The sequence below is a fragment of the Rhinopithecus roxellana genome, chromosome 6, assembly GCF_007565055.1.
Source record: "Rhinopithecus roxellana isolate Shanxi Qingling chromosome 6, ASM756505v1, whole genome shotgun sequence".
NCBI lineage: Eukaryota > Metazoa > Chordata > Mammalia > Primates > Cercopithecidae > Rhinopithecus > Rhinopithecus roxellana.
In genome coordinates this window covers 3919573-3933059 of record NC_044554.1, presented here as the reverse complement: position 1 = coordinate 3933059, position 13487 = coordinate 3919573, and the positions used below count along the sequence as shown (strand labels likewise).

Sequence of the window (13487 nt, the reverse complement as noted above, 5' to 3'; positions counted from 1 at the left end):
TGGTCTCGAACTCTTGACCTCAGGGGATCCACCCGCCTCGGCCTCCCAAAGTGCTGGGATTACAGGTGTGAGCCACAAGAAAAAGATTTTTAAAAAGATAAACTGGACTTCATCAAAATTGAACACTTTTGTGTAACAAAGACACTATCAAAAGAGAGTAAAAAACCCTGACATAATGGGAGAAAATGCTTGCAAATTACATACATGATAAGGGAGTAGTATTCAGAATATATAAAGAACTCTTAGAATTCAAGCAGAAAAAAACTGAACAGCCCACCTCAGAAATGGGCAAGGGACTTGAAATGTCTGCTTTGCTCAAGTTGATACACGAATGACCAATAAGCCATTAAAGGATGTTCAGCGTCACTAGTTGCTAGGGAAATGCACGTTAAAACCACAGTGAGATCCACTCATCCACTGGGATGGCTGTAATCAAACAGCCAAGAGGTAAAGAGAATTACGGTCGATGTGGCCGTTCCGCCCCAGGGACAGCTCCAGGGATGCGAGTGGACATCTGCAGATCCACATTCACAGCAGGAATTCTCACAACAGCCCAAAGCTGGAAACAATGGCAATGTCCATTAATACGCAAATGAATCCTCAAAGTGTGGTCCACCTGTGCCATGGAATATTAGTCAGTCATGAAAAGAAAGTTAGTGCTGTCACATACCACAACACAGGCCAACCTTGAAGGCATTATGCAAAGTGACATACACCAGTCACAGATGCACAGACGTCGCATCACTCCACTTAGATGAGGTGCGCAGTATAGTCAGATTCACAGAAACAAAGAACGGAAATGATCCCTCCCCACAGGCGAGGAGATGTGTATCCACACACACAACAGTACCCGGTCCAGTCGCTGAGTCTGAGAGCTGGGGCTGGATCTACACCTGTGTGGACACCCCACCACACACTCACATTCACTCTGTGAGATTACTTAGGAACGTACTCCTAGCTGGCTGAAGTTTAAAGGTCACTCCAGCATGGGTTCACAAGCCATGGGGATTCATGTTGGAACACAAAATTCCCAGTCTGTGTGGCTCCTGCCAGACAAAAGAAATGAGTCCCCCCAGACACACTCTGCGTCTTGTCAACAATCACAGCCGTGGGGGGGCCATATGGCATCTGCTTGGCATGGCCTCCATTGCACCTGGGGCCCCACAGCCACCCTCTTCTGGCCCAGGCACAGACCCTGGTGGGAATGCTGCGGCAGCGTGGCCACACTTCTCAGCCACTGCATTTCGGTGCTGGCCCCTGGGGAGTGAAGCCTAACCCCGCCTAGCATAGGCTCAGCCGACCTGATCTCTGGGGAGCCCCCCCGGTGCTGGTTGCTCCTCATCCCTTTAAAAAACTGTGGGGAAGTAGAAAAATACCCTCAGTAAGTGAGGTCACTGACAAAAATGTAAAAAGCACAACCTTGGACAATATCTTGCTTGAAAAAAACATTTTTTGCTACATGTGAGCCAAGCCCTTCAATGAGAGAGGAATAGGCTACCTAAAAACAGATTCCGATGCAATCATCTATTATCGATGAGTTGGAAACATATCTGCTGCAACAGAAATGACATGTGCAAGCACTTCACAGATTGGTGCCTACTTTCCCTCCACACAACCCTTTGCAGAACATGAGCCTGTTGACTTTCACTCCAAACTGCATCATTGTCTACTTGCTGCTAAACTAGACAGTGGAGAAAGAACTTCAACTATTCCAAGTTTGCTTTTAAAGGCCCTTAAACTAGGCCCAAAGGCCTTAATCCCTGACAGGCCGTGTGGACAAGTGCCGCTCTGCTGTCTGCGGCCACAGCTGGTGGAGCTGAAAGCACGCAGAGGCCCTGCACACAGGACTGGAGGACCCTAACGTCAGTGCTGGCACTGCCCAGGAAGCTTGGGAAGGGCGTTCTCTGGTCTTCTGCAACGCATTCCTTTACAGAAAGGAAAATGGGAAGAAAGGTTTCACGTCCAGGGCTCTGGGCCTTTGATCATTTGAGAAACGCTGGGTCTGCAATAGGGGCCTCCGGCTTCTCAGGCCAGACAAAGACGCCGGGCCACACGGGCAGGGCCTAGCCTGCACCAGAACAAAACCCCGGCCTCTCAGTGTGGAGGCCTGGGAAAGGCCCACCTCAGCCGGCAGAGGGGCCGCCTGCCCTTTGATCTCTCCTGAGACCATGGCCTGGGCCCCGGGTCAGGGAATTTCACACCGCACACACCCCAGGGAAAGAGGAGCAGGTCAAGAACAGGAGGGGGGTCACCAATCTCAGCAAAGGCCCCACGCCGGTCCTCTTTGGCCAGTTCCACATGGCTGCATGCGTATTGTCCAAAGCTGAGCCCACTCTCAAAGTGGAATTGACATTACATGCCACAATGGAGCCAGTGAACAGTAGTTCAGGTGCCTGGACAATATGCCAGCCCTGCCCCCCGCATTGGGGTCTTGAGGCTGGGACATACTTCTCCATGTTTCCTTCTCTGTGGAGTGAACCTGAGCCACTCAGAACCCAGGCTCCATCCCATCCCTGTGGAGACGCGCAATGGGGCCACCTGCATCCGGCCGCCTGCCCGTGCTTCTGGTCCCTGGATTGGCAGGTTTCATTGGAAACACAGGTACTCCCCAGCAGCTCATGACGTCGCATGTTCACAAACACAGGCTTGGTCAGAAACACTTACATCAAATGATCCGTAACGTTCTGAAGATATTTTGGTTTAAGAGAAGGAAAATCTTTATGTGTGAGAGAGAGAAAGAAGGGAGGGCCCGTGATAAGGGGAGAAACACAAATTCCATGGATAGCTCTGAGCTCCAATAGCTGTAAATTTGGAAAGAAAAAGAAATATTTGATAAGACACAGCAGCATTAATGGACAAGGAAAAATGGACTTTTAAATGACAAAAAGGATTGTGTCATGTCCAAAACAAACAAACAAAAAAGGATTAAAAGTATTACCAGAGTGTTTGCATTTTGTTTTTGTTTGCCCATTCCCACCACTAAATGAATCTTGGGTGTTTAAAATGATATTTGGTGGCACAAAAACTGATTTCATTTCTCCCCAGCAGCCAGTAAAGGATGCTGGTGGTATCGGGTGGGTGTGGGGTGTGGGGCTGGGTTGCAGCCCTCCCCTCCACTGCAGGACGCTGGAGAACTTGCCCAGGCTCTCCAGTCCTTCTCCATAAAGTCATGGCTGTTGTTTTATCTTCACACATTTATGTCTTTTTTTTTGTTAACCAGAAGAAACTGAAGTAAGGAAAATGCTTATTTTAAAATTGCTGGCATTCATGGAAGTGCATAGAAACTTGTTTCTATGACCAATGCCTGCTCCTGTCACTGGGCCAGTGACGAAGAATGGGATGTTCTGGAAGGTGGAGGTCTCCATATGAACACATATATGCGTGTGTGTTGAGACGAAGGGCACTGTTGATTCACAGCTGGGAAAGAGACCGTGGGATGCTGCCATCTCAGTGCCTCCCACCTTCCATGGGACGCTAATGGGTATCGCAAGGCTGATGCAGACTCTTCTCAAGTAAGTGTCAGAGGCGCTGAGTCAAGGGAAGCTGGACACATCTCTCTGCCCTGGACTCCTCAGGGCCTCTCCGTGTGCACCTGCCCTGTGATGCCCAAGGAGCAGACTCAGTGCCTGCCTCCTCCCAAGCTCACCTGGCTGGGGAGCCCTGTCTCTTTGAGCCCTACTCAAAGAGATGACCTTAGAGGTTGGGTGCTCTGGAGACCACCTTTTGAGAAATGCCAGAGCTCAATCCCCATGCTTTTGTAGGAGAAAACTGGATCCCAGAGAGGTTAAAAGCTCTGTCCAAAGTGATAAACCTCATTGCTGGCAGAGCCAGACCAGCGCGCAGATCTGCTCTCCCACGCTGCTGCTGGACCCGTCCTCGCACCCTGTGCCTCACGTCTAAGACACCCCACGCCGTCTGCTCTGCCAAACCTGACCTCCTCCCACCACGGGCCTCAGTCTAAGACTCCCCGTGCCATCTCCGAGAGGAAAGCCTCCCATAGCACACACAGAGATTCCCTAGGTAAGAAGGACATTCACAAAAAGGGCTGAAAGGCTCATTTGAGATGGGGTGACTGACATTTGATGGCAATTACTAACGGGTATTTTTAGTGTGACTCTACTGCAAATACCGTTTTAACAACGGTGAAGGTACATCGAATACTGGAGCGACGTTCTGCACCGCAACGACACTGAAGGGCCCGAGGGTGGTTTCTCCGCGGCTGTGAGGTTAACGCTGCAGCCTATGCGGCAAACACCTGTCAGGGACCCGCGTGTGCTCGGCACACAGAGGCAGGTAACGAGCGACCAGTCTCAGAAGCAAATGTGCTCGCTGCAAACCACCTTCCTGTGGCCCAGCAGAGGGACAACAATCCGCGAACGTTTTCCAGGGCCTCCCGCGAACTCGGCACCCGACGTTGCCATGGCAACGCCATCCCAGCTCGGCCACAACAAAGCGGCGGTGCCTGCGCCTCACCTTTGGCCATCTTGTTGAGAACCATGTCGATCAGGACGTAGGTGCCGCTCCGGCCTGCACCGTCGCTGCCAACAGAAGGAGAGAAATGACAGTTGCCGTCCACACGGAAGCCTGACCCACCGCACAGCTAGTGACAGCCCATTTCCTTCATGCTTAAGTGGGGCCGGCGAGAGGAAAGAAGGATGGCGGATGTGAGTGGGGGAGGAAGGACGCGGGCTGGGAGAATCCAAGGGAGGGCGAAGGGAGGCCGCTGGGGGCTTTGAGCCTCTGAGCAGCTTGTGGGACGAGCTGCTGTGCTCAGATGTGTTTGCCTCTTGCTTGTTCCCACCTCTTTGGCCAAAGATGTGGTACATTTTGCCAGAGCAAAATGAACTAAGTGTTTGACTGTGTCAGAGTTGATGGCATTTGTATAGAAAACATCTGCAAGGTGCTTTCTCTAGGGTTGCTGGGCAACCTCCCCAGCGCAGAGGGGAGGGCGGTGGGCAGCTGGACCCCGCTGGCTCATGCAGGCAGGGACACTTTGGGCACATCCCCCTAGGCTGCCTGCCGCCCTTTCTAAACGCAGGTCCTCCCTCTCAGAAGGAGAAATTGACATAACAGTCGTTACTCAATCATATTCTTTAAAAAGCACTCTCATTTCATCTCTTTCTCATCCCACCAGCTATAATTGGAATATTTACCATCTGGGCTAGAGTTGTAAAAATGTTTTGAATAATACCTCAACAGTAGCAAAGGAAAAAAAAATCCCCTTTTTTCTGGAAGAAGAGTAGCCTCAGCACCATCCTTTCCTCATGAGGAATGTGTGAAGCCATTTCCTCCCCCCGTGCAGACACTGTCACCGGGTTGCAGAGTTTGACAGGCCTACTTAAAAGTACATAGGGCTTGGGCTCACACCCACGACTGGCTTTTAAATGGAGGACCTTTTACGTTTATAATCCTAGCAAAATCAATTGTGACTTTCCGGAAAAAGAATAAATGTTTCCCTCTCAAGACTTCAAGAAAGACATGACTACCCAGCAGATATCACGCTTTCGGTTCTGCTTTCTATGCCGTCTGTAATCCCAAGAAACGATGGAAGCCTAGAGGTGAGTTTTTGATTGTAAAGAATCAGTACATTTTGGCTTTAACCTGTTTCCTCAAACAAATGGTTGAAAAATGCTGTAGTTGGGATGGTAAATGTTTCAAAAACGTCTCGTTCACATCCTCACACCCTCACTGCATCACCAAGGAGGAGAAGCAGTCGGCCTGGGCTGCATGTAACCCTCACTGCTCATTTCAAAGGGCCACTGTGAGCATTGTGGTTGCTGAGTGCGTTTCTCACTTGTCTTCTATCCACAGCATATATTCACATGAATATTTTAAGGTCTACTACAAAAATCTTCCAACTAAGTGTAGCTTGTCTTGATACATTTGTGGGTAAAAGATGTTCTACTCTACTCTTTGAGGGCAACAGACCATAATCTATTTTCATCCTCCTCTCTCATAGACAGGAATGCGCACACAAAACACACATGCTTCTTGATTGGATTTGACAGATTTGATGTTTGTTCTTTGGAGACAGATTTCCTTTTTATTCCAGGCAGGAGGAACATTCTGTAAGACACTTCTAGAAAAATGGAATATGAGTTCTTCACCAAAAGTAGTTGGGTATCAAGTCCAGCAGAGACAGTACTATTAGGTTGAGTTTTCTTTGCATAAAATCTATTCTTAATGGTGTGGTTTTAACATACTTAAGGATATGAGTCACTGAATTTTTACCAAGAGGCCTGAACCCACATGATAAACTGGAGGTGGCTGTACCTCCTGTAATGACAGATTTCGTCCCTTTTCATAACTGGTCCCAAGCATTTCTCACCGTCTGCAGAGGGTTCTGAGCCTCTGCTGAACATCCTGATGGCTGAGACAATGCAACAGGCTGAAAACATTGTCTCGATGTTTCTGTGTCATGGCACCATAGGGTTTAAGAACAAGTAAGGTGGCAGGATATGCTCATGGGTGAGTAGAAGGCAGGACACCGCACCGTGGGCTGCTAGAAAATATGCTATGTGAGGCCAGGCGCGGTGGCTCACGCCTGTAATCCCAGCACTTTGGGAGGCCGAGGTGGGTGGATCATTCGAGGTCAGGAGTTCAAGACCAGCCTGATCAAATGGTGAAACCTCCTCTCTACTAAAAATACAAAAAGATTAGCCAGGTGTGGTGGCGGGTGCCTATAATCCCAGCTACTCGGGAGTCTGAGGCAGGAGAATTGCTTGATCTCAGGAGGTGGAGGTTGCAGTGAGCCCAAGATCATGCCATTGCACTGCAGCCTGGGCGATAGAGTTTAAAAACAAAAAAAAGCAAGCCATGTGCATTTTAGCAAGAAAAAGCAAGCCATTATACAGACATAATACAAGCAACACCCAATTGTATTTACCCAAATGGCATAGAAAAGTAAGTTTATATTTTTGGTTTCCTTAGAAGTGCCAGTTAGTTATATTTATTAAGCAATTAGAAAGTTAAGCACCTTGCATAGATTGTTTTTTGAGATAGCCAAAACTTCTTAATTCATTAAAAGTTGTACTTGCCTGCAATGAACAATTATTGGACAAGAACGGCCCCTGTAGCACTTGTTTACTTTTCTGAAATAAAAAGAGAGATAAAAATTATAGTTGTGTACTAAGACTTTGCGTTAATCCAAAACAACTATTAAAACAAAGCCCAAGGTGTGTGTGTTTGAAATCATTTTGCAATCGCTTGTTTTGACAGAGAAAATGAAAATTATACACATAATATCAAACATTTATTCTTCTTCTCAACATGTTATTAATCGGAGCTTTAAAACCAATGTCACACCTTTACACCGCTTTCTCCTTCCAAGGAGGGGTGCCAGGCTTTGAACCAGTGGACTCCTGGCCCGCCCCGCCTGCCCCGCCCCTGCAGGCTCTCCTCTTCCTCTTTCTGCTTGTGTTGACTTGACCTGTCGTTACACTACATCTTGATTCTTCATTAAAATGTTTGAATTTTGCAATTTATGCTCAAAATTTCTTACAGTCCAGACATCATATTGGAAACTGTTATTTCTGTACTATCTAAAAACAGCATCTTCAAGGGCATTTGTGACCTGTCAGCTTTTGGTAAGGATATCTAAATTACGGAGAAACCTCTATGAAGTCCAAGACAAGTCCTTTCCGTGTTTATAACTTTGAGTATACAAACAACTTCATTGTGCAGAGTTTAGATCAGAAGTTGTGAAAATTAGAAATGAGCATACATTTAAGATTTCAAAACCAACCCCTAAATCAAAACAGAGGGCTGATTTAAAATTCACTCTGTAAACTCCAGGTTTTTTTTTTTAAATTAAGTGAAACAACTAAACATGTTTATGTAGTCCATTAAAGTTGTCAGTGAACTATTTCTGAATAAGTAAAATTAAAGACAGAATCTCAGGTTATTGGAATAAAGCATGTGTGAAGGGGATGTGTTCTTAAATGTGCTGCATGAACTCCTACAAGAAACAAATGTAAAAAAAATGGGAGTATGGACCGTAAATGGGAAAATGTCACGTTTCTGTGCAAAGGCTTGCCTATTCAGCACCAAATAGTCAGTGGAAAGTAAACATTCCATCAACTGGTTGCTTTTCTACAAACCTTTGAAGCCAGAAGGGGCAGGGTGGCCGTGGAGGGAGAGGGGAGGTGAGTGTCCAGTGAGCAATGAGCAGAGGGATGCTTGAATACGGCGGAGCCCAAACCACAGAGCTTTCTCCTCCTCTCTTGCTATTCCCCTAGGAGTTACCAGAACAAGGCCCTTCTGACGGGAGTGTGAACGCCCAGTCTGGAGCGCACAACGGGCGTTAAAGGAGCAGCTGCGGGGCCTGGACTCGGGGTGCCCACCTGCAGATGGGCCGCGGCCACAGCCTAGCCAGGAGGCACTTGATCTGTGATGCCCTCTGGTCTGTGAAACATGAGGCTGATGCCTGAAAATGGGGCGGGCTCAGACACAGCACAACCAGCAACGGCCTCCAGGGCCGCATCGCCGTTTCTGTTAGAGGTGTTTGTTGCTTCTGGGGCACACGGTGGTGTGAAGGCTTTGGGGAGAGGCGGGGAGCACAACAGTGAACTCCTTAAAGGTAACAGCACTTGTATGCCAGAAGGCCTTGAACATTCTTGGTCCCTGGAGAATAAACAGGTTGGAAAATAGACCCACCATGTCTACTTCTAAAATGTCCCATTCCTGATTCAGGCTGTAAAGCATCGAGGGCTCCTGATGACAGAATGGATACCAGGCCCCAGGGGTGCGCCCCAGCATGGGGGTGGGAAGCCCTCCAGCTGGGTAAAGACCATGTGTGTGTGCATGAGACTGCACACATGTGCATGACATGAACACGCATGTGCACAAGTGTGCACATGTAGAATCAAGCAGGCTCAACTGTCAGACCAAATGGTGCGTGGCTTTGCTTTGAAAGGCCTTTTGCCTTTGGCAGAGGAGTTTACTGGCCATGGCTCAGCCTCTGAATCTTGCAAATGGGAACGACCTCAGTTCTGCTCCTCCAGCTTCCTGCTGTGTTTCACGCCTTGTGGTCCACTCTATGTAGAGACTAAACTCAGCTTCCGGAAGTCCACACCTGTCAGTCATCAGGGGTTGCTCATTTTTCCTCATGAGACCAAGTACACAAAAAAAGCAACAGTAAAACAAACCAACCCCCAACCCCCAAACCAGATGCGCTTGAAGAAAGTGTGCTGGTTTGAGGAAAGGCCAGCGTAAGAAGTCGGTAGACAGTGGTGGCTTATGGCCAGCTTCTGCTTTGGCAAAATGCAGTAATAACCCCCCTGGCTGGGAAATGCTCCTAGTGAGTGAATTTGTGGCTATGACGGCCTCGACTTGCTTCCCCACTCCTGAAACTCCTGTGTCTATCTCACGGTGTACGTAAGATACCATTTTCTCTGACATGTTGTGCCTGGTGGCCTTGGAAAGGTTTCGCTGTAATTTTCATATCCGTACCAGCCCCCACCTTGTGCTCAACCTTTTTACAAAAACCCACAGGCAGTCAAGGACATGTGCAGTGTAGATACAGGGTGTGGCACAGCTGAGGACTTTATTTACAAAGATCATGCAGTTGTATCGTTACACGCAAAGCATCGCAAATAGAGAGGCAAAACCACTACATATTGAACACAAGAGTTCATCCAGTTGACCCAAGCTGTAGACCACGGATTATTCAGGAAGGTGACACAGCTGCCTCATTTGACTCCATCAGAACAAAGCGTCAGTGAGTAAAAGGTCTCCCACAGTAGGAAAAGTTGATGTTATAGAAACTTCCACAACAGGAATTCACTGAGAAAGAATGATTAGTGATACAAACCAACCCCCGGGTAACCGGGCGAGAGTGCACCGTCATGCAAAGCACCAGCAAGCAAGGTCAGAGGTCGTTAGAGTCTCAGAAAGGGGCTTCCCACATCGCCCCCTGCAGGACAGTCACAGTTTCCAATGATCACTTTTGTGACTATGCAACTGGGCTCATATTACTAGCTGCAACATCACAAAAATGACACTGGCCACCGCTAATTAGCTGGCAAGGTAAGGGTTTGTCCGTTTTACCGTGAGCAGCGTTAGTGAGCGCCATTGCACACAGCAAGAAGGGAGAGAGTAATACGAGAGAGAGAGAGAGAGAGAGACAGAGAGAGAGAGAGAGAGAATTTAAAGCAAAGCCCTCACATGTGATGCTAAATATCTCTTAGCAGTTTCTCTTTAAAGTGTAAATGTGCTCCCTCTGGGCTCCAGAAATATTTAATTACACATCTCGGTGCCTGGCGAAGGCGCCAGGCCAGAGTGAGAACGCCTCGTCTATTGTTCAAAGATAAGAAACCCTGTAGCATGAAGATGGCCGGTGTCTTCAGAAGTGGTCTCACCTTTCCGGTTGAGGAAATCGGGGTGGCTATTTTATAGAGAAAATCCACCACCGGCAATGCGTGTCTAAGTGTGAAGCTTTCACTCAAACCCACTGTCCAGGTAACACATGAAAGGCGGCCTTGGCTGAAATGCTGGGCAGTGCCAGGTAAGGCAGGCAAGAAAAGCTTTCTACTCCGACGTGGCTTTCAAAACCGTGTCTGGGGGTTCATTAACTTTTGAATTTAACAAAAACCTTCTTAGGCTGTATCTCCTCAGACTGTGGAACAAGGGAAATTCGGGAATCCAATTTTTCCTGGTGATGAATCGTAAACACAGAGGGTTGGTGATGTACATGTTCCAGTCCATATATGGATATGGATGTAGCAACGTGCCCATATGCATATATGTGCAAACACACTGGATGAACACAAAGATGGGGTGTTAAGATGAATTGCTGTCTTTGTAGCTACATCCATTTTGCCAGGAATGACCGCTTTTTGAAGACTCTATTTCAGGAAATTATGTAAGATTTCTACATAGTATGTCTTTAGAAATAAATCTGTGTTGAGAAAATGTACATAATGGCCAGGAAATCAGGGTGGGCAGGGAAGGAACTGTGTACAGTAGTTGTTTTAGGAACTTGTATAGTAGTTGTACTCAGGACTCTGGATCCACGCTCTGCGTCCCCAGGGAAGGTGATGGCAGGCAGGGGCCACTGAGTGTGTGCTGTGGCTGTGACACCAGATTTGTGTGTCTCCTTGGAGAGGCTCTTGATTGATTGCTATGGATTCAAATTACAAAAAACTGTATTTTGCTTTTCAATGTAGACTAAAAGGCAAAAGAAATTGTATCGTAATAAGCTTTAGAAATTCAAGAATTCCACAGAGAATTCCAAATCCCTTCTTTACGACAGTCCTGGTCTTGCTAACCTCCCTCCAGTGACGTAACTGTAGACCCAAGGATGAGTGACTGTTAACAATCAAGTCACTTTATGATAGAGGCACAGCACTGGATTAAAATGCATTTGGTTCTTATTCTCCTTGTTTGGATATTTATCTCTTTTCCTCAACAGGCAGACTTCTGGTCAGTTAAATGTAAGATATATTCTATACAATTTAGAGCTTGGTCATTGATGCTGTTGACAATTTCATTTTCCTTGTGGTGGTTTATTCGCTAAGCACCACCACCTAGCCAGTGTGGACCGACTGTTTATCACAATCAAAGCTGTGGTCTTAAATGCTGCTTTTTTTTTTTTTTCATTGTCAATTTCTTCCTGTAAGACAGAGTCTAGCATTCATTTCAACAGTTCAATAAATACACTCTAAAACCAGACAACTTACTGGGTGACCGGTGGACTGGAGCAATGAACAAAAAACTGAATTTTTTAAAAAAGGTCAGTTTCAAAATAGCCCTAAAAATATAGACAGCCACGGGCTAAGTGTCTCCGGGCTTTCCTGCAAGATCACCCAGGGTGGTTTCTGGGCCTGCACTTGTTACCTCTTTCCACCACGCAGCCAGATGAGAATCCAATTGAAAATCTGAGCTTTATTCATCAGTATCCTGTGGCTCATAGGCTTTAGGCTCTTTGTCAGTGGAAGAATCTTATCAAAAATAATGGCCCTATTTCCACAATTCTAAGATGCCTATTCCCCCTCACATTTTAATAACTCTGAAACTAGAAAATCACTCACAATTAACACGTGCCATTAATGGAGACTTCCTACCTCTCGCTTCCCTTCCCTTCCCCCTGCGGTGCTGACACAGACGCTGCCCTTGGCGCGAGGGGCATCTTAGAAGCACAGAAACCTGGCATCACTCCCCCTCTGCCGCGCACTCAGCGCACACTGCCCTGCTGGCGGGCTGTGCGTTATACCTGCGGAAGTCCAGGAGGGATCTTGAGGAGGAGGGGACTCCTCGGTCATACCAACTCAGGAAGTGGAACTGGGTCACGGTGCGCGTCTCGTTGGTCTGCAGGTTCTTCAGATAGAAGCTTCTCACCAGAAAGTCCTCACACCAGATGTGCTCGGAGACCAGGTTCACCTGGTAGGGAGGGCAGGAGGGAGGGGGACAGAGACAAGTGTGGACATCGTGAACCAAACCGCAGGCACTGAGGAGCCCAGGGCCATGTCTGACGAGAGAAGTGGGTGCTGCAAAGAGGCCCCATTTCACAGCACAGGGGGTTCCCTCGGCTTCATGGCCCCCCTCCCACCTTCCCAATGTTAACACTTATGCTAAAGATAGCTCTGTGTGAGTGTGTGTGTTTAATGTTATTTAGGGGCTTGAGCATCACATAATTTTTTTAAAAGTTACAATCCAAAAGTATCCTACTTTTTGTCTTTTGCATGTCCATGTTATATAAACCCTTAAAGAAAGGAACCAGAGAAAAATTACACTTTTAAACAAAACCAGCGACACAACTATGTGTTCTGCTAAATGGTTCCACTCTATGTGAGACTCCATCGTGATGTGCACGCCTGGATCTAGAACAGGAAAAGCAAAAGGCTCATGAGGCGCGCCGATGTGAACCTGAGCGCAGGCACTTCCCAGCCTAAGCGTTTCTGCAGGAACCCCAAAGCCACAGCTGTGTGGTTTAGGGTTCACACTTAAGCCTCTAACTCACTTCCCCCTGTGGAGCTTTGGGATTCTCACTCCGTTTAATGCCAAACAGAATCAAAGCATGCATTCTAGTGCTGGCTTAATTGCCTATGTTTATTTAGTTCATTCTTGACATGGGCAGAAAATCCAGCGAGATAAATAACCTGGTCAGCAGGTTATCCTCAAATAAAAAGGTCACATGATCCAGCCACAAAACTCCAAGCAGAGCCACAGGGAGGCCACACGGCTCAGGCACTGGCATCAAGGATGGGAGCCAGGTTCTTTTTAAAGACGGACCCCACTTAAAGTCCTGTTATATGGGACCGGGACCATGCTGTGAGGCAAATGTTTTCTCTACTCTGTCAGCATTTGGATTTAGAAAATCTAAAAAATAAAAACCACACCACATTCCCAGGGTCTGGTTCATGACCACACAGCCGTGTGAAGCATCCACATGTGCAGTATGGCCCTTGGGGGTGGCTCAGCCTCCATCCCCTGAACATGGGGGGTGCTGAGCCTCCCTGCACGGGGCCAGGCTGCTGGGGCCATAACGA

The 13487-nt window shown here is 47.5% G+C and overlaps 1 protein-coding gene across 1 annotated transcript in view; it reads right to left on the bottom strand.

Moving 5' to 3' along the window:
* LOC104671765 (protein tyrosine phosphatase receptor type N2) overlaps positions 1-13487 on the bottom strand; it is a 521621-nt gene that overhangs the window by 29596 nt on the left and 478538 nt on the right. The window contains exons 10-12 of the mRNA XM_030932929.1: positions 12212-12378; positions 7038-7091; positions 4474-4538 (exon numbers count right to left, since the gene is read on the bottom strand). Of these exons, the coding sequence (XP_030788789.1) occupies positions 4474-4538; positions 7038-7091; positions 12212-12378 (286 nt within the window). The remainder of the gene's footprint in view (positions 1-4473; positions 4539-7037; positions 7092-12211; positions 12379-13487) is intronic.